Source organism: Oncorhynchus nerka, linkage group LG9b (assembly GCF_034236695.1).
Source record: "Oncorhynchus nerka isolate Pitt River linkage group LG9b, Oner_Uvic_2.0, whole genome shotgun sequence".
In the NCBI taxonomy this organism is placed as follows: Eukaryota; Metazoa; Chordata; class Actinopteri; order Salmoniformes; family Salmonidae; genus Oncorhynchus; species Oncorhynchus nerka.
In genome coordinates this window covers 7,814,557-7,841,861 of record NC_088424.1, presented here as the reverse complement: position 1 = coordinate 7,841,861, position 27,305 = coordinate 7,814,557, and the positions used below count along the sequence as shown (strand labels likewise).

Below are 27,305 nucleotides of genomic sequence, written 5' to 3'. Positions count from 1 at the left end.
CTAATAATAGCCTAATGTTAGCTAGCTAACATTGAACCTAGTTGGTTAGCTTTAGCTACCTGCAGATTCATACTCCAGCATTTCTTGCATGGTGGCTAGCTATGACAATCCGTTTGTACTGTAGCTAAGGGTTGGGATTATGGTTAATTGTTTAGCTAGCTACATGTCTAAACAAAAGAGTTCCACATTGCAAGAGATTACATGACCCATCAAGTTCGCTAGTTGTGTCTGGGGTTATCTTTTGTGTTTCATGAACGTGTATATGTCTAGACAATAGTGACCCATCCACTTAGCTAGAGGTGGCTGACGGGTGGTTATAGCATTTATTTCACATGATACCATACATTTAGACAAGTGTCTCTGGATAAGCATCATCTAATAATTCTATCTGGACAATTTCAAAGTAATATTAGGATTTTTTATTTTTTTTATTCCACCTTTATTTAACCAGGTAGGCCAGTTGAGAACAAGTTCTCATTTACAACTGTGACCTGGCCAAGATAAAGCAAAGCAGTGCGACAAAAACAAATTACATGGAATAAACAAACGTACAGTCAATAACACAATAGAAAAATCTGTATACAGTGTGTGCAAATGGAGTAAGGAGGTAAGGCAATACATAGGCCAATAGTGGTGAAGTAATTACAATTTAGCTATTTACACTGGAGTGATATATATGAGGATGTGCAAGTAGAAACACTGGACCAGTTGCTGTGGGGGTGCGTAGCTGTTGGCCGGGGTTCTGGTAGTCAGGTGAAAAGCATGGCCAGCCGTAGAGAAATGCCTTTTGAAATTCTTGTGGATTCATCAGTGGTGACAGTGTTTCCTAGCCTCAGTGCAGTGGGCAGCTGGGAGGAGGTGCTCTTATTCTCCATGGACTACAGTGTCCCAAAACTTTTTGGAATTAGTGCTGCAGGATGCAAATTTCTGTTTGAAAAGATAGCCTTTGCTTTCCTAACTGACTGTGTGTATTGCTTCCTGACTTCACTGAAAAGTTGCATATCGCGGGGACTATTCGAAGCTAGTGCAGTACACCACAGGGTGTTTTTGTGCTGGTCAAGGGCAGTCAAGTCTGGAGTGAACTAAGGGCTATATCTGTTCTTAGTTAAACATTTTTTGAAAGGGGCATGCTTATTTAAGATGGTGAGGAAGGCATTTTTAAAGAACAACCATGCATCCTCTACTGACGGAATGAGGTCAATAACCTTCCAGGATACCCGGGCCAGGTCGATTAGAAAGGCCTGCTCACAGAAGTGTTTTAGGGAGCGTTTGATAGTGATGAGGGATGGTCGTTTTACCGCGGACCCATAACGGACGCAGGCAATGAGGCAGTGATCGCTGAGATCCTGGTTGAAAACAGAAGGTGTATTTAGAGGGCAAGTTGGTCAGGATGATATCTATGAGGGTGCCCATGTTTACAGATTCGGGGTTGTACATGGTAGGTTCCTTGATCATTTGTGTGAGATTGAGGGCATCTAGCTTAGATTGTAGGATGGCTGGGAGTGTTAAACATATCCCAATTTAGGTCACCTAGCAGTCCGAACACTGACGATAGATGGGGGGCAATCAATTCACATATGGTGTCCAGGGCACAGCTGGGAACTGAGGGGGGTCTAAAACAAGCGGCTACAGTGGGGGACTTATTTCTGGAGAGATGGATTTTTAAAAGTAGAAGCTCGAACTGTTTGGGCATAGAACTGGATAGTATGACAGACCTCTGCAGGCTATCTGAATATCTACAGTAGATTGCAATTCTGCCACCTTTAGCAGTTCTGTCTTGATGGAAAATGTTGTAATTGGGGATGGAAATTTCAGAATTTTTGGTGGTCCACCTAAGCCAGGATTCAGACACAGCTAGGACAGCAGGGTTGGCAGAGTGTGCTAAAGCAGTGAATAAAACAAACTTAGGGAGGAGGCTGCTACTGTTAACTTGCATGAAACCAAGGTTTTTACGGTTGCAGAAGTCAACAAATGAGAGTGTCTGGGGACGCACAGGGCCTGGGTTAACCTCTACATCACCAGAGGAACAGAGGAGGAGTAGGATAAGGGTACGGCTAAAGGGTATAAGAACTGGTCATCTTGTGCTTTGGGAACGGAGAATAAAAGGAGCAGATTTCTGGGCGTGGTAGGATAGATTCAGGACATAGTGTACAGACAAGGGTATGGTAGGGTGCGAGTACAGTGGGGGTAAACCAAGGCATGGAGTGACAATGAGAGAGGTTGCATCTCTGGAGGCACCAGGTAAGCTGGGTGTGGTCTCCGCATGTGTGGGGGGTGGGGATAAGGGGGCCATCTGAGGCATGTTGAGCAGGACTAGGGGCTCCACAGTAAAATAAAACAATGAAAGCTGCCCTAAACAACAGTATACAAGGCATATTGGCATTAGAGAAAGGCATAAAGCAATCACAGGTGTTGATTGGGAGAGCTAATACAACAACGCGTAAACAGCTAGGAGAATAACAATGGGTAAATGGCGATGAATGGGCAGAGAGGGTCAGTTAGCTACACACAGGGCCTGATAAACAAAAGTAAGTTCCATGTTAATGAACAGTCCAGCAGGCATCAGCTGAGTAGCCGAGTGATCATAGGGTCCAATGAGCAGCAATAGATGAAACAGGGAGCCGTTCAGTAGTCGATTACTACGCTAGGCGAGCAGGAGACACGGCGTTCAGGAAGCTAGCGGGTCGGGGCTAGCAGATGGATCATCAACAACATCCACGACGCAGAGGCCGGTTGAGAGCACATCGGCCGAATTGCGTCAGCAGACCAATCATGATGGATCGGCGGGGCTCTGTGTCGACAAATTGTCCAGGCCAATTGGAAAGAGAGGTATTGTAGTCGTGTGTACTTAGTTTGCTAGTCGGGAGATGGGCCTAGCTCGAGGCTAACTGGTGCATGCTTTTGGACAAGGGCGTTAGCCACAGTAGCCACTCGATAGCAGCTAGCTAGCTGCGAAGATCCGGTGTAATGGTCCAGAGCTTGCGGCAGGAATCCGATGATGTAGTGGAAAAAAAGCAGTCCGATATGCTCAGGGCTGATATCGCACTGTGCAGACTGGCAGGTATTTTCCGGGCTAAAGCGGCTGGTGTCCGAGCTAAAGGTAAAGACTGCTAGCAGTGCCTAACAATGACAAATAGCTAGTAGCTAATTAGCTGGCTAGCTTCTGATGGCTAGCCTTTGATGGAAGTTCCAATTATAAGGTCGAAAAAATATGGAGAAAAAAATGTATTCAAAAAATACTAAATTTTTACATGGGTTGAAAACAAACACGTCCTTGCTGCTGCGCCATCTTGGAAAGTAGGCCAAGGACTATTGTAGGCTACTACTTAAACCACGTTTACTCTTGAAATCTTTTTTGTTGTTTACTACATACACTATCCTACTCACTCTGTTTAGTACATAGCCTCACATGAAAATCCTTAGAGATGGGTGGGGCTAAGGCTTAAGAGGGTGTGAATGATGCTGAATAGGTGTAGACAAAGAAGAGCTCTCCAGTATGTGTACCAAAATATTCAATGAACATTTTCTCTGATATGGGGTTACAAGTTTATCAACTTTCTAATCAGAATTACTTTCCCATTGTTCCTCAACTGCAGTGTATGATATACCATTTTGTAGCTCTGAGTCTATACTTTTATCCAATGTAAAAAACATTATTTCAAATATTTCTACATAAGACCCAAACGAGGGGGTCGGTCACAATGTGAAAATGTTTTGTAGTAAAAAATATGTTTCCAATGACATCATCAACCAATTCTGAAATGTCCCTTTAAAATTAATGCCTGTGCAGGGCTCTAGGGGAGAAGTCCTCCACTTCAAAACTTCTCTCCATAGCTAAGCCTATCTCGCTGTCACTACTCAGTACCCTTGTTTGTTGTGATTGAATGGCAAAGACACCCACCTCAAATCACCATCTCCATGACAACTATCATTTGGCTTCAGTCATGGCTACTGCATTTCATAATTAACAAGCTAAAAAATGAGGCCAAATCAGGAAGTTCCAACCCACTTTAAAAAAAAATATGCGTGCGCTCCAATGGAACCACCTACAGCAGGGGTATTCAAGTCTTAACCTACGAGGTCCAGAGCCTACTGGTTTTCTGTTCTACCTGATAATTACACTCATTTGGTGTCCCAGGTCCAAATCAGTCCCGGATTAGAGGGGGAAAATGAAAAACAGGTCGAGGTCCAGAGTTGAGTTTGAAGGACTTACAGCATGGTATTTTAAACATCGGTGTTTAATGCTGAGCTCAATGTTAAAATTACATTAGAATTAGAGGCACCTTTTTTCTGTTAATGTTTTCATTTTGTGATTGCAAATGGCATTTAGTTACATGTCCCCTTTCCATGAGAAGAAACACAAATAATATTGTCACATGGAAAGAATCTCAATGGTGTACATTCATATCATGCTCTGCGCACACTGTTCCTTTGTGGAGTGTTTATAACCAGAGTTTGTCTTTGTGGAGGAAAAGTACAACCTATGACACATCTGGTCTCATTCCTATTAAAATGTGTTCAGTCTTATCATTGGGGAAACATTCTTTCACATAATGGAGACTCTAGAAAGAAGCTTGATGAGTACTGTCTGGAGCATTTGCAACAGTGTTTCTTTCAGTGTGAAGTTATGCCAACATTGGTAATGCAGAGAGAAAAGTAGTTTAACACTAGAATGGCTAAAGCAGTCATTTGGACTGCTCATGAGTGTATTCATTTTATTACTCTGCAATTTTTTAAGTCATACCCCCTCCGTCCTTGACTTTTCTTAAAAAAGTCTATATAGCACAACATCGTTGTTAGAATCTTAATATCACAAACAAAAAACTGTAGTTATAACCAGTTTAAGGAGGGCATGCCATTTAAAAAAATATTTTTCCCTTTGCCCCTCCTTCTCCTATCCGTCTACTCTGGCCTACTTGGCGTACACGGTGAGAGCGTGCGTAATTTACAAAATCGGAATAAAAACGACTCCGATGGTGGGGAAGAAATGAATCAGGTAGCCTTCGTATAAACTTTCCTGACCCTGACAGTTATTCTGAATGCAGGTTGCGGGTGTATAAAGAATCCAACTGTTGGATATCCTCACTCTGGCTGGATTCCAATAGGAATTACACATCACTTTCCAAGCCAGCATAATGTGACTTGCAGGCCTGATGTGGCCTGTAAACCAGGAGTTTCCTAACACCACTGTGTTAGGGTGAAACTAGGCCATCAAAGTAAGGCCTTAAGATATACACTATATATACAAAACTCAAATGAGTGTATAAAAATCGAGCACGCAGCCATGCAATCTCCATAGACAAACATGGCTTTACTGAGGAGCTCAATGACTTTCAATGTGGCACCGTCATATGATGCCACCTTTCCAACAAGTCAGTTTGTCAAATTTCTGCCCAGCTAGAGCTGCCCCGGTCAACTGTAAGTACGAAGTGGAAATGTCTAGGAGTAACAACGGCTCAGCCGCGAAGAGGTAGGCCAAACAAGCTCACAGAACGGGACCTTCGAGTGCTGAAGTGCGTAAAAATCGTCTGTCCTCGGTTGCAACACTCACTACCGAGTTCCAACTTCAGCACAAGAACTGTTCGTCGGGAGCTCATGAAATGGGTTTCCATGGCCGAGCAGCCGCACACAAGCCAAAGACCACCATGCGCAATGCCAAGCGTTGGCTGTAGTGGTGTAAAGTTTGCTACCATTGGACTCTGGAGCAGTGGAAACACATTCTCTGGAGTGATGAATATCGCTTCACCATCTGGCAGTCTGACAGACGAATGTGGGTTTGGCAGATGCCAGGAGAACGCAACCTGCCCCAATGCATAGTGCCAACTGTAAAGTTTGGTGCAAGGTCCATACAGAAATGCACAAAGCCTTGAACTCAACCCCAGCCGAATGCAAGCCCGGCCTAATCGCTCAACATCAGTGCCCGACCTCACTAATGCTCGTGGCTGAATGGAAGTATGTCCCCACAGCAATGTTCCAACATCTAGTGGAAAGCCTTCCCAGAAGAGTGCAGGCTGTTATAGCAGCAAAGGGGGAGCCACCCCCATATTAATGCCCATGACTTAGGAATGAGATGTTCGACGAGCAGTCATATAGTGTATGTATTATCATAGTTTAATTTAAATGATAGCTTTCACCTAGGCACTCACTTGGTGAAAGCCACATGCCTTTAAAAGGAAAGAATTCAATCAAATTGTCTTTGTCACTAACAAATATAGTCACGGGTGGTAACTCTACAATTCAGTGGAAAAGAAAAGGCACTGTGGGAAATTAGGCTTTACACCATACAGTGTTAAAACAAATCCAAAACATTATTTACTGTAACACTACAGAAAAACTGAGAGTGTAACAGTGTTAGTACTAAACAAAGTGAGTCCAGTTTACTCTAAATCAAGTTTTACACGGTAGGTGTGGCGTATTACTCTACAATAGAGCTATGCTAACACCACAATCTTGAACATTTTAAGATTTGAATAGAGAACACTGTAACAGAGTTAAATCTTTCAAACGTGTTATTTTAACACCAGTTCAGTTGGACTCATATGTTTCAGAGTTATATGTACACCATTGATTTTGCTGTGTGAACCAGGAGCAAGGAAGGGACAGCATGGTTGGATCGAACAAGCCGGTGACAATGCTACGGGCCGACTATCAGCACACTTTGCACAATTTGTACTTATGGTGACGTTAAGGCTACTGATATTTTCATCACCGTGGTTCTTGCTGACTGTGCTTCTTGGTGGTTGAGGTATTTTTTACATTTTGTTGTTATAACAAATAAGCTGTTACTGTAAAAGGCACTCCAAGGTTAACATTGATTGAACACTAGAACGTTGGTGTTTTAAGTGGTTTTTAGTTTTTACAAATGTCCTACAGTAACAAACTAAAGAAAATGCTATTGTGTTATTAAAAAAAATATAATAATCGTATTCTAATCTTACCTTCATAAACACAAACAAATGATTATTTTTGTGATAGCATATATGAAATGTATTAATTACGCTGTTAGAATGTTGTAGACAGAATGACTGCTCATGCTTGAAGGGGGATCTCTTGAGGCCCAGTGGTTCTAGTGTTAAGAACATTTGTATAGCTTGCTAAATATGAATATAGATGCAGAATGCCATATTTGGTTATATTTTATCCAGACTCGTGATACTTTGTGTAAATAAATACAGTAAAAGACAGAGGAAAGCAGAGATAAGCATGGAAAAATGAAAGATTCCCTGCAGCTCATTGGTAATTTCACTAATAAAATATATAGATTTAGTAAAAACATTAATTATACACCTCATGAACAACTGTCCTGCCTTATTATAACTTGTGATAAATCAGCTCACCGATGAGAACGTGAAAGATGAGCGCTATCATCCCGGCGGTGACCATGCACAGCAGGGCTTTGGAGCGGTCGCGTTTGCTGTTGACAAACACCAGGCCCACGTTCTTGAAGTCACTCATAGGCCCTGTGAAGAACTTCATTAGGGAGTAGGCCAAGCCGTAGCTTGCCAGCATCTCAACCGCATCCTCTTTGACCGCTGCAATACCCCTGTTCAGAGCCTGTGAGAGAGGACGATAGAGAGAAGAGGAGTTGAGAGAAAATATAGTATATATTTTTTTATATTAATTATTTGTGCTGACAGATGCATTTATCTTTGCATCCATTTAATTTTTTTTATTTTTTACCCCTTTTCCTCCCCGATTTCGTGGTATCCAATTGGTACTTACAGTCTTGTCCCATCGTTGCAACTCCTGTCTGGACTCGGGAGAGGCGAAAGTCGAGAGCCGTGCGTCCTCCGAAACACAACCCAACCAAGCCGCACTGCTTCTTGACAGAATGCCCACTTAACCCGGACGCCAGCTACACCAATGTGTCGGAGGAAACACTGTGCACCTGGCGACTGTGTCAGCATGCACTGTGCTCGGGCCCGCCTCAGTAGTCGCTAGTGCATGATAGGACAAGAACATCCCTGCCGGCCAAACCCTCCCCTAACCCTGACGACGCTGGGCCAATTGTGCGCCAACCCATGGGCCTCCCAGTCGCGGCCGGCTGCGACAGAGCTTGGACTCAAACCCAGAATCTCTAGTGACACAGCTAGCTCGGGAGGCCATTTTTGTTTTCAGTTATTAATGTCACATAAGGGCCAGATATTCCAAGCAATTAAACACTTTTGCTAGACTGACCCTGCCACACTCATGACACTATTGAATGAATGGTCACCATTAAAAAGGGGAGAAAGCTTAGTAACTTAGTTGTAGTCATGATCTGGTTACCGAAACGACCGAAACGACCCTTTTTCAGGATCCTGTCTTTCAAAGATCATTCGTAAAAATCCAAATAACTTCTCAGATCTTCACTGTAAAGGGTTTAAACAATGTTTTCCATACATAATTAATGAACATTAAGTGTCGTTAAGACACTAACAGCTTACAGATGGTAAGCAATTAAGGTCACAGTTATGAAAACATAGGACACTAAAGAGACCTTTCTACTGACTCTGAAAAACACAAAAAGAAGGATGCCCAGGGTCCCTGCTCATCTGCGTGAACGTGCCTTAGGCATGCTGCAAGGAGGCATGAGGACTGCAGATGTGGCCAGGGCAATAAATTGCAATGTCCGTATTGTGATACGCCTAAGACAGAGCAACAGGGACACGGACAGCTGATCGTCCTCGCTGTGGCAGACCACGTGTAACAACACCTGCGCAGGATCGGTACATCCTAACGTCACACCTGCGGGACAGGTACAGGATGGCAATAACAACTGCCCGAGTTACACCAGGAACGCACAATCCCTCCATTAGTGCTCAGACTGTCCGCAATAGGCTGAGAGAGGCTGGACTGAGGGCTTGTAGGCCTGTTGTAAGGCAGGTCCTCACCAGACATCACCGGCAACAATGTCGCCTACGGGCTAACGTTAGCAGGCTAGTAGGGCTTATGTTAGCAGGCTAGTTAGCTCAGGCAAGGAACATTGCAAGCTGATTTGTAACAATAATTTGCTTGTAAGTTGGCTGAAAAGTTGGCTGAAAATGTAATTGAAACTAGTAGTCATGAGTGCAAAGTTATTTCTGTTGGAGTTTACATTATAGAGAATAGGCTGGCTTGCTGAGTTCTCCATATTGCGTCACCCCCTGCAATTTCTTTTTCTGATCAGTCTTACGTAAATTGAGGTGTAACTTTGCATTGGGACTTTTGATACGTATACTTGTGCAAATCCATGTGTCACGGATCCCTCTGGAACTTTCATTACGCACACCTGCCCCCTATTCCCAGTGATTAGTAATTGTATTAGTGTGCCCTTGGTTTACCAGTGTCCTGTTGGTTATTGGTACAATGTCCGTTGGTTCGTGTGAGTACCTGTGCTGTGTTTTGGCTTTTGTGCCATTGTGGAATGCGCAGATGATTACGGGTCTCGTCCCGTGTGTTTATCATTGTGCTATTTGTGTTATTTATTCGAGGTACTCCTCGCTCTTTTGTTTGGGTTTCTACGCTGTGCATTGTATAGTGTTTGTTTGGTCTTTGTCCCCATGCCTTTACACGGCACGCTGTAATTTGGGTATAATTTTTTTTAAACTATTACGCATTCCTGCGCCTGTCTCACGACTCATTCATACCAACGTGACAATATGTTGCATATGGTTATGTTTATGCTACTTACCCTTTAACATGCTTATAATTGCAGCAGATCAACTACTACAAGCTTGTAATATTAGACCCCATTATGGCCCATTCTTTAACTGTATTGCATAAGGTGCAGCAGAAATTCATCAGAATTCCATCACATACAGTATGTTACAGTGGCCAACTATCAGTTTTCAAAGCTCATATAGGCTAAGATTACAGGTACAGTATATTGCCGTCGGACTGTTTGCTGAAAGATATCAGGTACTATCAAGTGTTGTGATGCACCACACTATTGATGCCTTTTTCAGGGGAAGCAATCTAGTTCAGACAATGCCCGTTTTGTTTTTGTTGCAGGATTAGAAGCTCCGTCATCTACCTGTCTCGGAGTGAACAATACATGTCTTTCATGGCTCACAGCCCAGAACTAAAGACCCTAATATCAAAACCAGAATTAGTAGGGATTCCACAGGCTTCAGTTACCAAGGTATTGAAATCCCCACCATGACTAACTCAAAGCTACGAAGAAGTAGTAGAGGTGAGGCTAAAATGTTTGAAATGGATTAAAGGGATTCTTTGCAAATACAGTATATTGTAGCTTTTTTCTTTTAAATATAATTGGACCATTTGATTTGAACCCTCAGATGTACAAGTATATAGTAGTATGTTTATTTCCCATGCTTTTCTTAAACTCTTGCTGACAAATATTAGCATTCTTCTGATTCTGGCCCAAACATTTCTTTGTTTTCAGGTCAAGTCAAAACCACCCTGTCACTCACACTCTTTACTTGTACTTGTACATCAGTATCAACAGGTTACAGATGTAGAGACTGAGTTGTGACACTAAGATCAGAACCAATCAATGTTTTTGAGTTTAATAAGCACATGAACATTTCCCATAAAGTCTACCTCTGCAGGGTTAGTGGGGGTTAATTTCAGCTCAATTCAGTCCAAAATGTAAAATGTTGAAATGAGACGGACTACACACCACAAAACAAATGTCTATATTACCCACTAACAAACAGGCCCATTTTTTTATCACATTCTTGCCTGCATATGCATGTTATACCTCCCATGTGCATGCGGGCATGCCGGTGAGGAGTGGTAACAGTGGTGTGCAGATGTGGGTGGGCGTCTATTTGAATAAATCCATTGAATATACACCATCAAAAAGAAGTCCATGATTAATTTGTTCAGGCAGGACCTCAGAAACATACGTCGAATAAAATGTATTTTCAAAACAACAGAATAACATATTTTGAGTTGAATTATGTCCAAATGAATAAAATCAACAGTTCCTTATTTTGTTAATTAAACAGACAAGACAAACCTACTAGATCACAGTCAACACACATACAGTACGTGTTATAGTAAGAATATAATATAATTGTCACGTTTACTCCCCCTCCCGCTCTCTGGCACTCGACGTCGCCAGGTGTCTCATCATTACGCACACCTGCCACCATCGTTACGCTCACCTGCGCCTCGTGACACTCACCTGGACTCCATCGCCTCCCTTTTATCTGTCACTCCCCTTGGTTCTTTCCCCAGGCGTTATTGACTGTTCCTGTTTCATGTCTGTACGCTTTGTGTTTCTTGTTTTGTCTCATGTTTGTTTATTTATTAAATGAGTCACTCTCTGTACTTGCTTCCCGACTCCCAGCATACACGTTACAGAATAACGCCTCACCAAGGGGAAGCAACAGGGATCTCTTCCAAGTGCCGCTGCTGAAGCAACCGGCGATGGCTCGGCCGGCTCCCGTGCCTCGGCCGGCTCCCGTTCCTCGGCCGGCTCGTCAGGTTCCCACGCCTCAGCAGAAGCGACCGGCCCACTCCTGGTCCTCGGGATTGTCCCTCTGGTCGACGTCATCCCAGCTGGCTCGTCAGGCTACCATGCTTCAGCTGGTTCTACAGGTTCTCACGCATCAGGTGGCTCTACAGGTTCCCACGCCTCAGCAAAAGCGACCCGCCCGCTCCTGGTCCTCAGGACCGTCGTCCGGTGGCTGGAGCCTGGCGTCAGGGAGGGGGTGCTGTCACGTTTACTCCCTCTCCCACTCTCGGGCGCTCGACGTCGCCGGTTGTCTCATCATTACGCACACCTGCCACCATCGTTATGTGCACCTACGCCTCATGAGACTCACCTGAACTCCCATCACCGTCCTGATTACCTCCCCTATATCTGTCATTCCCTTTGGTTCTTTCCTGAGGCGTTATTGTTTCTGTTTATATGTTTCATGTCTGTACACTACTCGTGTTTCTTGTTTTGTTCCATGTTCGTTTATTCATTAAATTCACTCCCTGTACTTGCTTTCCTGACTCCCAGCATACCCGTTACAATAGTAGAATAAAATACTAATAATATTTCTCCCACACAACTTGTCACCGCTGTCATGTAAAACAGTGATATTTTGAAACATAGCCCATGTTTTCTTGATCCACGTTTTATCTCTCTCCTACCCTCCACTTGTTAAACTACATAACATGCAGGAAAAATGTTCTAATAAATGAGCCAACTAGACAAGATGATCATGAGCAGCACTCACCTCAACTTTTCCCCAGCCCAATTGTAGCCTAACCAATATCCAAATGGAGATTCAGCGAAGAGAAAAAAAACTGACATCAAAGCTGTCCCAATTGAATGGTGCTGAAATGATCATCTAGGCAGAACTTTACCAAAACTATTAATAGGCCGTTAGGCGGAAATACAAGTTTTGGCTTTGATACCGGCAACACCTTTCAGCTAAAGTTGGCGGGAAAAAGTCTTAGTATGAAAGGGATATAAACAATGTTCTCTCAAAAAAACATTTGGCACGGAGCTAATTTCAGGCCTGCTGAGAGCAAACTTGAACTTTGAACATTCTGTGCAACTTCCGCCGCATATTTACTGTGAACACTGACTTGCTGACCACACCACTCGCGTTACGTGAGCGAGCGTTGGAAAATAAATGTACACGACGTACATGTTATTCAATCATTTCATCCAAACTGGTCACATGCGTTAACTTCTTGGTGACAGGGGGCCAGTATTGAGTAGCTTGGACTGCCTGCTACTCTGTCCCAGATGCTAATATATGCATATTATTAGTAGTATTGGATAGAAAACACTCTGCAGTTTCTAAAACTGTTTGAATGATGTCTGTGAGTATACCAGAACTGGCAGGTGAAAACCTGACAAATCCAACCAGGAAGACAAATCCAACCAGGAAGTGGGAAATCTGAGGTTTGTAGTTTTGCAACTCTTTGCCATTCTAATATACAGTGTAAATGGGATCATATTGCACTTCCTAAGGCTTCCACTAGATGTCAGTCTTTAGAACTTTGTTTCGGGCTCTACTATGAAGGGGGAGAGAATGAGAGGGGATTGAGCCAGGTGTCTGGCAGAGTGCCACAGGCTCGTGAGGCGCGGTCACGAGAGAGTTAGCTCTCGTTCCATTGCTTTTCTACAGACAATGGAATTCTCCGGTTGGAACATTATTGAATATTTATGATAAAAACATCCTAAAGATTGATTCTATACTTAGTTTGACAAGTTTCTACTACCTGTAATATAACTTTTTGTCCGACGTTCGGCTGGACCTGAACGAGCGTTTGGATTTGTTTACCAAACGCCCTAACAAAATAAGCTATTTGGACATAAATGATGAACTTTATCGAACAAATCAAAAATGTATTGTGGAACTGCTATTCCTGGGAGTGCATTCTGATGAAGACCATCAAAGTTAAGTGAATATTTATAATGCTATTTCTGACTAATGTTGACTACACAATATGGCGGATATGTTTTTGGCTGCTTTGTTGTCTGAACGCTGTACTCAGACTATTGCATGGTTTGCTTTTTCCGTAACATTTAAAAAAAATCTGACATAGCGGTTGCATTAAGGAGAAGTATATCTCTAATTCCATGTGTAACACTTGTATTTTCATCAACATATATGATGAGTATTTCTGTAAATTGATGTGGCTCTCTGCACAATCACGGCATGTTTTAGAACTACTGAACGTAATGCGCCAATGTAAAATTAGATTTTTTGATATAAATATGCACTTTAGCGATCAAAACATACATGTATTGTGTAACATGAAGTCCTATGAGTGTCATCTGATGAAGATCAAAGGTTAGTGATTAATTCTCTCTATTTCTGATTTTTGTGACTCCTCTCTGGCTGTAAAAATGGCTGTGTTTTTCTGTGACTTGGTGGTGACCTAACAATCGTTTGTGGTGCTTTCGCTGTAAAGCCTTTTTGAAATCAGACACTGGCTGGATTAACGAGAATTCTATCTTTAAAATGGTGTAAAATACTTGTATGCTTGAGGAATTTTAATAGTGAGATTTTGTTGTTTTGAATTTGGTGCCCTGCACTTTCACAAGCAGTTGGCGAGGTGGGACGCTACCGTCCCACATATCCCAGAGAGGTTAAAACCTGTTAGGGCTAGCCCTGATTACTGCCCCTTCTGGAGGAATTGGGTACCCCTATAAAACATGATACATTTTTGTCAAAAGTTGCTAATATATGCATATAAAAAATATTATCGAATAGAAAACACTCTAAAGCTTCTAAAACCGTTTAAATTTTGTCTCTATGTAAAGCAGAAGTGTCAGGGCATGCATTCTCCCAAAGTCTCTCTTGTAATGGAAAAAGTTGGCACAACTTTGACGTCATCGTATACGCACTTACCAAGCAGTTAAAACCCTGGGAAGAGTCTGTATGTGTTCAGCGCGAAGCCTGCTTCCAATGAGGCGTGTAACTGTGAGAATCGCGCGCTCACGAGACTTTGAGCGTGCCGAAAGGTCTTGGTCACGCCAAAAAAAAAAGTCCACCTCTATGCGCGCTCTGCACTTTTTCTCTCTTTCCCTCAGGATCGATTAAAAGACGTGTGTGTGTCTGTTCGCCCTCACGATTGCTGTAGACCTTTATAACATGTTAAAGCTTAATTATGAACATAGTTTGACAAGTTTACTCGACATAAAATATATACTTTCGACGTTTTGGTGCGCATCCACTTGAAATTTGCCTACATTTCGACCGAAATGTGGCTAGTTTGAGAACCGAAAGACACAGACTTGAAAACTGAACGCTGATTTGGTAAGTATTAACCCTTCCAGGTCTTCTGATGGAAGAACAGCAACGGTAAGGGAATATTTATGTGTTAATTGTGGGTTTCTGTCGACTCCAAGATAGAGGAGTCATTATGCTAATGTGGGAGCGCCGACTCCCTATTATAGCCTAGTGAACGCAAAATGTAACGTTAAAAATAAATGTAACACAGCGATTGCATTTAGAAGAAGTGTATCTTGCTATACATATGTAAAACATGCATATTTAGTCAAAGTTTATGATGTGTATTCCTTGTTAGCTGACGTTATCTGCCGGAGCTATTTCATTTCTCCTGACATTGCAGTAGCATTTTTTGAACGATGCATAATTGTAAACAGAGATTTATGGATATATATTGCAGATTATTGAAAAAAAAATGAATGTACTGTGTAACATGTTATATTACTGTCATCTGATGAAGATTTCAAAAGGTTAGTGAAATGATTTTTCTTTTAATCCTGCGTTTGTTGATTGCATATTTTTTCCTACTTGGCTATGCTAATGAGGTATGTCTGCGGTGGTGGTTGGACATAAATATGTGCTATGTTTTCGCCGTAAAACATTTTAGAAATCTGACTTGCTGGGTAGATAAACAACTTGTTTATCTTTCATTTGAGCAATTTTTCTTGCTAATCTGTGGAGGTTAAATATTTTTAGGATTATTTCTTGCGTTCCCTGCGCCACATTACAGCTCAGGGGGTGTGGGGGAGGTTCCCAAATGGGAACTAGTGTCTTCCTAACCATCTTAAAGAAGCATGCCCCATTCAAGAAATGTAGAACCAGGAACAGATATAGCCCTTGGTTCTCCCCAGACCTGACTGCCCTTAACCAACACAAAAACATCCTATGGCGTTCTGCATTAGCATTGAACAGCCCCCGTGATATGCAGCTGTTCAGGGAAGCTAGAAACCATTATACATAGGCAGTTAGAAAAGCCAAGGCTAGCTTTTTCAAGCAGAAATGTGCTTCCTGCAACACTAACTCAAAAAAGTTCTGGGACACTGTAAAGTCCATGGAGAATAAGAACACCTCCTCCCAGCTGACCACTGCACTGAAGATAGGAAACTCTGTCACCACTGATAAATCCACTATAATTGAGAATTTCAAAAAGCATTTTTCTACGGCTGGCCATGCTTTCCACCTGGCTACTCCTACCCCGGTCAACAGCACTGCACCCCCCACAGCAACTCGCCCAAGCCTTCCCCATTTCTCCTTCTCCCAAATCCAGTCAGCTGATGTTCTGAAAGAGCTGCAAAATCTGGACCCTACAAATCAGCCGGGCTAGACAATCTGGACCCTTTCTTTCTAAAATTATCTGCCGAAATTGTTGCCACCCCTATTACTAGCCTGTTAAACCTCTTTCGTGTCGTCTGAGATTCCCAAAGATTGGAAAGCAGCTGCGCTCATCCCCCTCTTCAAAGGGGGGATACACTCTTGACCCAAACTGTTACGGACCTATATCTATCCTACCCTGCCTTTCTAAGGTCCTCGAAAGCCAAGTCAACAAACAGATTACCGACCATTTCGAATCTCACCATACCTTCTCTGCTATGCAATCTGGTTTCAGAGCTGGTCATGGGTGCACCTCAGCCACGCTCAAGGTCCTAAACGATATCTAAACCGCTATCGATAAGAAACATTACTGTGCAGCCGTATTCATTGATCTGGCCAAGGCTTTCCACTCTGTCAATCACCACATTCTCATCGGCAGACTCGACAGCCTTGGTTTCTCAAATGATTGCCTCGCCTGGTTCACCAACTACTTCTCTGATAGAGTTCAGTGTGTCAAATCGGAGGGTCTGCTGTCCGGACCTCTGGCAGTCTCTATGGGGGTGCCACAGGGTTCAATTCTTGGACCGATTCTCTTCTCTGTATACATCAATGATGTCGCTCTTGCTGCTGGTGCTCTCTGATCCACCTCTACGCAGACAACACCATTCTGTATACTTCTGGCCCTTCTTTGGACACTGTGTTAACAACCCTCCAGGCAAGCTTCAATGCCATATAACTCTCCTTCTGTGGCCTCCAATTGCTCTTACATACAAGTAAAACTAAATGCATGCTCTTCAACCGATCGCTGCCTGCACCTGCCCGCATGTCCAACATCACTACTCTGGACAGCTCTGACTTACGTGGACAACTACCTAGGTGTCTGGTTAGACTGTAAACTCTCCTAAGAGGCCCACATCAAACATCTCCAATCCAAAGTTAAATCTAGAATTGGCTTCCTATTTCGCAACAAAGCATCCTTCACTCATGCTGCCAAACATACCCTCGTAAAACTGACCATCCTACCAATCCTCGACTTCGGCGATGTAATTTACAAAATAGCCTCCAATACCCTACTCAACAAATTGGATGCAGTCTATCACAGTGCAATCCGTTTTGTCACCAAAGCCCCATATACTACCCACCATTGCGACCTGTACGCTCTCGTTGGCTGGCCCTCGCTTCATACTCGTCGCCAAACCCACTGGCTCCATGTCATCTACAAGACCCTGCTAGGTAAAGTCCACCCTTATCTCAGCTCGCTGGTCACCATAGCATCACCCACCTGTAGCACACGCTCCAGCAGGTATATCTCTCTGGTCACCCCCAAAACCAATTCTTTCTTTGGCCGCCTCTCCTTCCAGTTCTCTGCTGCCAATGACTGGAACGAACTACAAAAATCTCTGAAACTGGAAACACTTATCTCCCTCACTAGCTTTAAGCACCAACTGTCAGAGCAGCTCACAGATTACTGCACCTGTACATAGCCCACCTATAATTTAGCCCAAACAACTACCTCTTTCCCTACTGTATTTATTTTATTTATTTATTCCTCCTTTGCACCCCATTATTTTTATTTCTACTTTGCACATTCTTCCACTGCAAATCTACCATTCCAGTGTTTTACTTGCTATATTGTATTTACTTTGCCACCATGGCCTTTTTTTGCCTTTACCTCCCTTCTCACCTAATTTGCTCACATTGTATATAGACTTGTTTCTACTGTATTATTGACTGTATGTTTGTTTTACTCCATGTGTAACTCTGTGTTGTTGTACGTGTCGAACTGCTTTGCTTTATCTTGGCCAGGTCGCAATTGTAAATGGAACTTGTTCTCAACTTGCCTACCTGGTTAAATAAAGGTGGAATAAAAAATATATATTTAAAAAAATTAAGCCTTTATGTATGTGTTATGAATGACCATATATGTCTAACTTTAAATTAAATACAGATTCATATGATACAAGGCATTTATGTATGAGTTATAAATTACCAAATGAGTCGGACTTTAAATGAAGTACAGATTCATGAGATATCATCTTTAATGATGTGTTATAAATGACCAAAGGTGTCTGACTTTATAGTAAGTGCAATGTCATGCAATATATAGTCTTTATGGATGTGTATTGAAAGACCTTAGGTGTCTAACTTCAAACTAAGTATTGGTATTCCTCTTCTGTTCTCATGCTGGAGACCAGGGCTTGATTTCTATCTATTACAATGGTGCCAACATTTTGTGGCTGGTCTTTCAGATGGGGAGAGGGTGAATGTGTCAAGGTCCAGACTGGGCCCAGCCAGAAATAAGCGATGTTCTCAATAACTTATGTTGGGTGCTTTCATCAAGGTAAGTGTTTCTTGGTGTAACGTCGTCCCCTGGCTATTGCGCACACAGCACATATGAACCTGGGATATCAACCATTCAAAGTTGGCATAAGTGCCTTAGAAGGAGGGTAATTCAGACTCCTTGACCTTTTCCACATTTTGTTATGTTACAGCCTTATTCTACACACAACACCATATTGTCAAGACTGGCCTGTGCGGGTCAGGTTACCGTGGACCATAATCCTACAGAGGTATCTCTCACACCCACCAGCGGGGGAGAGATCGAGAGGTATGAAGGTGGGGGGTTTTATGACACCTCACGCCCATTGGAAATCTTAAGGCAGCAGACAAAATCCCTTTGTCCTCTCAGTATGGAGGAATGGAATGAATGATGGGCCTATGGAGAACCTACCTCTGAACAGTAACATGCATAAATGGACTTTGGAACAATATGTTTCGTCAGCCAAAATGGCAGTAATAACGATAGATGGAAAATGAATGTCGTTTTTGTTATGTTATTAAAAGTTAAATGACAACGTTTTAACGAAAACATTAACTTGAAATGTTTTCACAATATGTACTTGATGTTTGCATGCTGTACATTGTGTGGAAAATGTCCAGATCAAAGGGAATGTTTTTGTAAAGATGAAATGTGAAGTTAGTTGTCTAAATTGGATCTGAGTAAAATTCAGACCTTGCCAGGTAACTAGTTACGCCCAGAGAACATTCCCTAAAAGGTGGAAACGCCCATTTCTGACCCAAGTGTATAAAACATGTGATTTCAGAATTAACATTATGACTAAGTGACCACGAGCTGCAGCCAAGGTTCGATTAGTTGTAAACCCAAAACGCAGCACGAGGTTGAAGAAGACAAAGGAACTGTAACGAACCTCGTCCTCCTCTTCTGAGGAGGAGTAGCGAAAAGGATCAGAGGACCAATTTGCAACGTGGTAAGTGTCCATAATGTTTATTTTAATACATAAACTGAACACTACAAAATACAAAACAATAAATGTGAAATTAACAAAACAGTCCCGTGAGGTACAAACACTAACACGGAAGACAAACACCCACAACCCAAAAGTGAAACCCAGATTACCTAAGTATGATTCTCAATTCTCAACGCCATTTTACCTGCTGTTTGTTGTGCTAGCTGATTAGCCTCGCCTACTGTTTTTAGCTAGCTTTCCCAATTCAACACCTGTGATTACTGTATGCCTCGCTGTATGTCTCTCTCAAATGTCAATATGCCTTGTATACTGTTGTTCAGGTTAGTTATCATTGTTTTAGTTCACAATGGAGCCCCTAGATCCACTCTTCATACCCCTGTTACCTCCTTTGTCCCACCTCCCACACATGCGGTGACCTCACCCATTACAACCAGCATGTCCAGAGATACAACCTCTCTCATCATCACCCAGTGCCTGGGCTTACCTCCGCTGTACCCGCACCCCACCATACCCCTGTCTGCGCATTATGCCCTGAATATATTCTACCATGCCCAGAAACCTGCTCCTCTTATCCTCTGCCCCCAACGCTCTAGGCGACCAGTTTTGATAGCCTTTAGCCGCACCCTCATACTACTCCTTCTCTGTTCCGCGGGTGATGTGGAGGTAAACCCAGGCCCTGCATGTCCCCAGGTACCCTCATTTGTTGACTTCTGTGATCGAAAAAGCCTTGGTTTTATGCATGTCAACATCAGAAGCCTCCTCCCTAAGTTTGTTTTACTCACTGCTTTAACACACTCTGCTAACCCTGATGTCCTTGCCGTGTCTGAATCCTGGCTCAGGAAGGCCACCAAAAATTCAGCGATTTCCATACCCAACTATAACATCTTCCGTCAAGATAGAACTGCCAAAGGGGGCAGAGTTGCAGTCTACTGCAGAGATAGCCTGCAAAGTAATGTCATACTTTCCAGGTCCTCGGTTTTTCGGATGACTGCCTTGCCTGGTTCACCAATTACTTTGCAGACAGAGTTCAGTGTGTCAAATCGGAGGGCATGCTGTCCGGTCATCTGGCAGTCTCTATGGGGGTGCCACAGGGTTCAATTCTCGGGCCGACTCTTTTCTCTGTATATATCAATGATGTTGCTCTTGCTGCGGGCGATTCCCTGATCCACCTCTACGCAGACGACACCATTCTATATACTTTCGGCCCGTCATTGGACACTGTGCTATCTAACCTCCAAACGAGCTTCAATGCCATACAGCACTCCTTCCGTGGCCTCCAACTGCTCTTAAACGCGAGTAAAACCAAATGCATGCTTTTCAACCGATCGCTGCCTGCACCCGCATGCCCGACTAGCATCACCACCCTGGATGGTTCCGACCTTGAATATGTGGACATCTATAAGTACCTAGGTGTCTGGCTAGACTGCAAACTCTCCTTCCAGACTCACATCAAACATCTCCAATCGAAAATCAAATCAAGAGTCGGCTTTCTATTCCGCAACAAAGCCTCCTTCACTCACGCCGCCAAGCTTACCCTAGTAAAACTGACTATCCTACCGATCCTCGACTTCGGGGATGTCATCTACAAAATGGCTTCCAACACTCTACTCAGCAAACTGGATGCAGTCTATCACAGTGCCATCCGTTTTGTCACTAAAGCACCTTATACCACCCACCACTGCGACTTGTATGCTCTAGTCGGCTGGCCCTCGCTACATATTCGTCGCCAGACCCACTGGCTACAGGTCATCTACAAGTCCATGCTAGGTAAAGCTCCGCCTTATCTCAGTTCACTGGTCACGATGGCAACACCCATCCGTAGCACGCGCTCCAGCAGGTGTATCTCACTGATCATCCCTAAAGCCAACACCTCATTTGGCCGCCTTTCGTTCCAGTAGTCTGCTGCCTGTGACTGGAACGAACTGCAAAAATCGCTGAAGTTGGAGACTTTTATCTCCCTCACCAACTTCAAACATCAGCTATCCGAGCAGCTAACCGATCGCTGCAGCTGTACATAGTCTATTGGTAAATAGCCCACCCATTTTCACCTACCTCATTCCCATACTGTTTTTATACTGTTTTTTATTTATTTACTTTTCTGCTCTTTTGCACACCAATATCTCTACCTGTACATGACCATCTGATAGTTAATCTGCAAAATTGTAATTATTCGCCTACCTCATGCCTTTTGCACACATTGTATATAGACTGCCCCTTTTTTTCTACTGTGTTATTGACTTGTTAATTGTTTACTCCATGTGTAACTCTGTGTTGTCTGTTCACACTGCTATGCTTTATCTTGGCCAGGTCGCAGTTGCAAATGAGAACTTGTTCTCAACTAGCCTACCTGGTTAAATAAAGGTGAAATAAATAAATAACTAAATAAAAATCAGGGACAACAATTGACAGCTGCCTCTGATTGAGAACCATACTAGGCCAAACTCAAAAACCAACATAGAAAAACAAACAGACTGCCCACCCAACTCACGCCCTGACCATACTAAAACAAAGATAAAATAACAGAACTATGGTCAGAACGTGACAGGAACCTTTTAACAGTCTATGCTGCGGATGAGTAGCGGTGTCTAAGAGGGTGATTTCAAGCAGGACCACCTGGTTACCACTCTCCAAGGAATTGTGTGTCCTCACTGCTTCCATTCCCACGCTAGAAGACTCCTCTTTCAAAACAAAAGTGAGGAAACAGACCACTAAGAGAAAGGACACTGGCATCGTGTGTACAATCAGAGAATGTTACCATTATACATGGTAACAATAAGTGTCGCCATCAGAGGAGAAGTCGGAACTCGGTCCACATGGAGAGACCCCATCGGAGATTGACACGTGATTTCATCATTATATTCTGAACCATAAGAGCAGCAGTTCGGGGCAAGGGTTTACAAATGTACACACAAGTGTGCTTTTCTCTCAAAGTACAGAGAGAACCTTGATGAAAAGGAATTAACCCAATTGAACATCTGAAGACCTGAAAATAGCTGTGCAGCAATGCTCCCCATCCAACCTGACAGATCTTGAGATGATCTCCAGAGAAGAATGGGAGAAACTACAGGTGTGCCAAGCTTGTACACCTGCATTGTTTGCTGTTTGGGGTTTTAGGCTGGGTTTCTGTACAGCACTCTGAGATATCAGCTGATGTACGAAGGGCTATATAAATAAATTTGATTTGATTTGATTTGATTTGTAGCGTCATACCCAATTAGACTCCAGGCTGTAATCGCTGCCAAAGTTGCTTCAACAAAGTTCTGAGTAAAGGGTCTGAATACTTATGTTAAAGTGATATTTCTGTTTTTTATTTGTTATTAATAAGCAGAAAAATAAAAAACAAAAAAATGTGCTTTGTCATTATGGTGTATTGTTTGTAGATTGATGAGGAAAAATAACAATTTAATACATTTTAGAATAAGGCTGTTTAGCCTGGCATATCAACCATTCAAAGTTGGTCTTAGTAGGAGTGACCTTCCTGATTAAAGTATTTGACATCATTCCACCAGGTCTTTAACCTCTTGAAACTAGGGGGCACTATTTTTATTTTTGGAAAAATAACGTTCCCAAAGTAAACCACCTATTTCTCAGGACCAGATGCTAGAATATGCATATAATTGACAGCTTAGGATAGAAAACACTGTTTCCAAAACTGTAAAAATATTGTCTGTGAGTATAACAGAACTGATATTGCAGGCAAAATCCTGAGAAAAATCCACATTTTATTTATTTAACTAGGCAAGTCAGTTAAGAACAAATTCTTATTTTCAATGACGGCCCAGGAACAGTGGGTTAACCTCATAGTCCGACCAAACCCGTATGCGGTAGCGTAACTACAGCCTCAAGCTCATTAGCATAACGCAACGTTAGCGATTTCTAAAAATCGCAAATGAAATGAAATAAATATGCCTGTTCTCAAGCTTATCCTTTTCTTAACAATCCTGTCGTCTCAGATTTTCAAAATATGCTTTAGAACCAGAGAAAATCACTAATTTGTGTAAGAGTGGTGATAGCTAGCTTAGCATTAGCGTTAGCATTTAGCACGCAACATATTCACAAAAACCAGCCAAGGAATCAAATAAAATAATTTACCTTTGAAGAACTTCAGATGTTTCAATGAGGAGACTCTCAGTTACATAGCAGATGTCCAGTTTTTCCTGAAAGATTCTTGTGTAGGACACATCGTTCCGTTTGTTACTATGCATTTGGCTACCGAAACTAACCGAAAATTCAGTCACCTACATGTCAAACTTTTTCCGAATTAACTCCATAATATCGACTGAAACATGGAAAACGTTGTTTGAATCAATCCTGAAGGTGGTTTGTCATATTTCTCTCCATTGAAAGCACCGTCCTTGTAGCCTGGTTTGTTCTGAGATTTGAATGGAAAAATACCGGGACCTGACTTTTGCGCACCGATTGCCACGCAGACACCAAGCGGGACACCTGGTAAATGTAGTCCCTTATGGTCAATCTTCCAATGATATCCCTACAAATACGTCACAATGCTGCAAAGACCTTGGGGAAACAAGAGAAAGAGTCCGTTCATTCCTGTCGCATTCACAGCCATATAAGGCGATCATGGAAAACGTAGCCTCAGAAATCCTGTGCATTTCCTGGTCGGTCATACATCTTGGTTTTGCCCGAAGCATTTGTTCTAAGGGACTCACAGTGAAAATCTTTGCATTTCTGGAAACGTAAGACTGTCTTCTTTCCAAAACTATCAATTCCAAGCATATTCGAGCATCTTTTCGTGACAAAATATTGCGCTTAAAACGGGCACGTCTTTTTATCCAAAAATGAAATACTGCCCCTAGAGTCTTAACAGGTTAACTGCCTGTTCAGGGGCAGAACGACAGTTTTGTACCTTGTCAGCTTTGGGGTTTGAACATAGAACCTTCCGGTTATTAGTCCAATGCTCTAACCACTAGGCTACCCTGCTGCCCCAAACAGGAAGTGACTCTTATTTTGAAACCCCTGTCTTTCCATGCATCCCTATTGCCCATTTAAAGGGCATATCAACCAGATTCCTTTTTCTGTGGCTTCCCCAAGTTGTCTACAGCCTTTAGATGTAGTTTCAGGCCTTTATTTTGAAGAATGAGCGTAAACGACTACATTGCATCAGTGATGCCACCTGATGTCTGTGAGTGATTCTTGCGTAAAAGACGGAGGTAGTCATTTTTCCTCTCGCTCCTACTGAAAAGTAAATTGTCCCGGTTGATATATTATCGAATAGATATTTGAAAAACACCTTGAGAATTGATTATAAAAAACGTTTGCCATGTTTCTGTCGATATTATGGACATAATTTGTCCATCTCAACATAACGTGACCAACAAAAGGAGGTATTTTGGGTATAAAAATAATCTTTATGGAACAAAAGGAACATTTGCTGTCTAACTGGGAGTCTCGTCAGTGAAAACAGCTAATTGATTGCTTTTCGTGACCAAGCTTCCTGCTGCTAGCTGGACATAATGCTATGCTAGGCTATCGATAAACTTACACAAACGCTTGTCTTGCTTTGGCTGTAAAGTATAATTTCAAAATCTGAGATGACAGGGGGATTAACAAAAGGCTAAGCTGTGTTTCACTATATTTCACGAATATGAATATTTTCTAGTAATGTTTTTTGACCGTTGCGCTATGCTATTTAGTGTAGTTGATGACAATTCTCCCGGATCCGGGATGGGTAGTTCCAAGAGTTAACAGTTAACACAGCTGAAAATACATAATTACGGCTAAACCCTGCCCATTTCCACAATTTCTCTTCTTAAAATGTGATTTTAAACCTAACCCTAACTAATGAAGGGCAGGTTTGATGCGTTGGTCCGCCAGACCTTCCACACATTTGGGCAGAACTGTCTGGGAACGAGATTAGGCATAATGTGACTTTCACTTTAGAGTGTGTGCCATCCATCCTTCAGCACAACATGTCACCCACCCTTAATAAAGCACGTTTATATCATATTGATGATTATGTCACATTTATAAAGCATAACATACAGTTCTAGATGCTTTAACCTCTTCAACCTATGGGGGCGCTATGTCATTATTGGATAAAAAGACGTGCCCGTTTTAAGCGCAATATTTTGTCACGAAAAGATGCTCGACTATGCATGGAATTGACAGCCTTGGAAAGACAAAACTCTGACGTTTCCAAAACTGCAAAGATATTATCTGTGAGTGCCCCAGAACTAATGCTACAGGCGAAACCAAGATGAAGTTTCATACAGGAAATGCCCCAGATTCTGAAGGCGCTGTGTTCCAATGTCTCCTTATATGGCTGTCAATGCGCCAGGAATGAGCCTGCCCTTTGTGTCGTTTCTCCAAGGTGTCTGCAGCATTGTGACGTGTTTGTAGGCATTTATTTATTTTTATTTAACCTTTATTTAGGCATATCATTGGAAGATGATCATAAGAGACTACATTTACCTGGTGTCCCGCCCGGTGTCCTGTGTCGAAATTATTGCGTAATCTGTAGGTCCATGCGCGTTCCATTTCTTCAGAAGAGAAAGTTAACTGCCACGAAGGATTTTATCGTCGATAGATATGTGAAAAACACCTTGAGGATTGATTCTAAACATCGGTTTGCCATGTTTCTGTCGATATTATGGTGTTAATTTGGAAAAAAGTTCGCGTTTTAATGACTTAATTTTCGTTTTTTTTCTTACCCAAACGTGATGAAGAATGATGAAGAAAACGGACCGATTTGTCAACACAAATAATATTTTTTGTAAAAACGGAACATTTGCTATCTAACTGAGAGTCTCCTCATTGAAAACATCTGAAGTTCTTCAAAGGTCAATTATTTTATTTGAATCCTTTTCTGTTTTTTGTGAAAATGTTGCCTGCTGAATGCTAACGCTAAATGCTACGCTAAATGCTACGCTAGCAATCAATACTGTTACACAAATGCTTGTTTTGCAATGGTTGAGAAGCATATTTTGAAAATCTGAGATGACAGTGTTGTTAACAAAAGGCTAAGCTTGAGAGCTAATATATTTATTTCATTTCATTTGCGATTTTCATGAATAGTTAACGGTGCGTTATGGTAATGAGCTTGAGGCTGTAGTCACGATATCTTTAGATATTTTTGTCAGATGTTACAATGGAATACGGAAGTATAATTACAAGCATTTCATAAGTGTCAAAGGCTTTTGACAATTACATGAAGTTGATCCAAAGAGTCAATATTTGCAGTGTTGACCTTTCTTTTTCAAGACCTCTGCAATCCACCCTGGCATGCTGTCAATTAACTTCTGTGCCACATCCTGAAAATTGGCAGCCCATTCTTGCATAATCAATGCTTGGAGTTTGTCAGAATTTGTGGAGTTTTGTTGGTCCACCCGCCTCTTGAGGATTGACCAGAAGTTCTCAATGGGATTAAGGTCTGGGGAGTTCCCTGGCCATGGACCCAAAATATCATTGTTTTGTTCCCCGAGCCACTTAGTTATCACTTTTGCCTTATGGCAAGGTGCTCCATCATGCTGGAAAAGGAACTGTTCATCACCAAACTGTTCCTGGGTGGATGGGAGGATGTTTTGGCACCATTCTTCATTCATGGCTGTGTTCTTAGGCAAAATTGTGAGTGAGCAACTCCCTTGGCTGAGAAGCAACCACACACATGTCTCAGGTCTCAGGATTTTACTGTTGGCATGACACATGGCTGATGGTAGCGCTCACCTTGTCTTCTCCGGACAAGCTTTTTTCCAGATGCCCCAAACAATCGGGAAGGGGATTCATCAGAGATAATGACTTTACCCCAGTCCTCAGCAGTCCAATCCCTTTACCTTTTGCAGAATATAAGTCTGTACCTGATGTTTTTCCTGGAGAGAAGTGGCTTCTTTGCTGCCCTTCTTGACACTAAGGCCTTCCTCCAAAAGTCTTCGCCTCACTGTGCGTGCAGATGCACTCACACCTGCCTGCTGCGATTCCTGAGCAAGCTCTGTACTGGTGGTGCCCCGATCCCGCAGCTGAATCAACTTTAGGAGACGGTCCTGGCGCTTGCTGGACTTTCTTGGTCACCCTGATACCTTCTTCACAACAATTGAAC

At 42.5% G+C, this 27,305-nt stretch overlaps 1 protein-coding gene across 1 annotated transcript in view; it reads right to left on the bottom strand.

The window, feature by feature from the left end:
- ankhb (ANKH inorganic pyrophosphate transport regulator b) overlaps window positions 1-27,305 on the bottom strand; it is a 108,489-nt gene that overhangs the window by 65,566 nt on the left and 15,618 nt on the right. Inside the window, exon 2 of the mRNA XM_029641969.2 lies at window positions 7,338-7,554. Within this exon, the coding sequence (XP_029497829.2) occupies window positions 7,338-7,554 (217 nt within the window). The remainder of the gene's footprint in view (window positions 1-7,337; window positions 7,555-27,305) is intronic.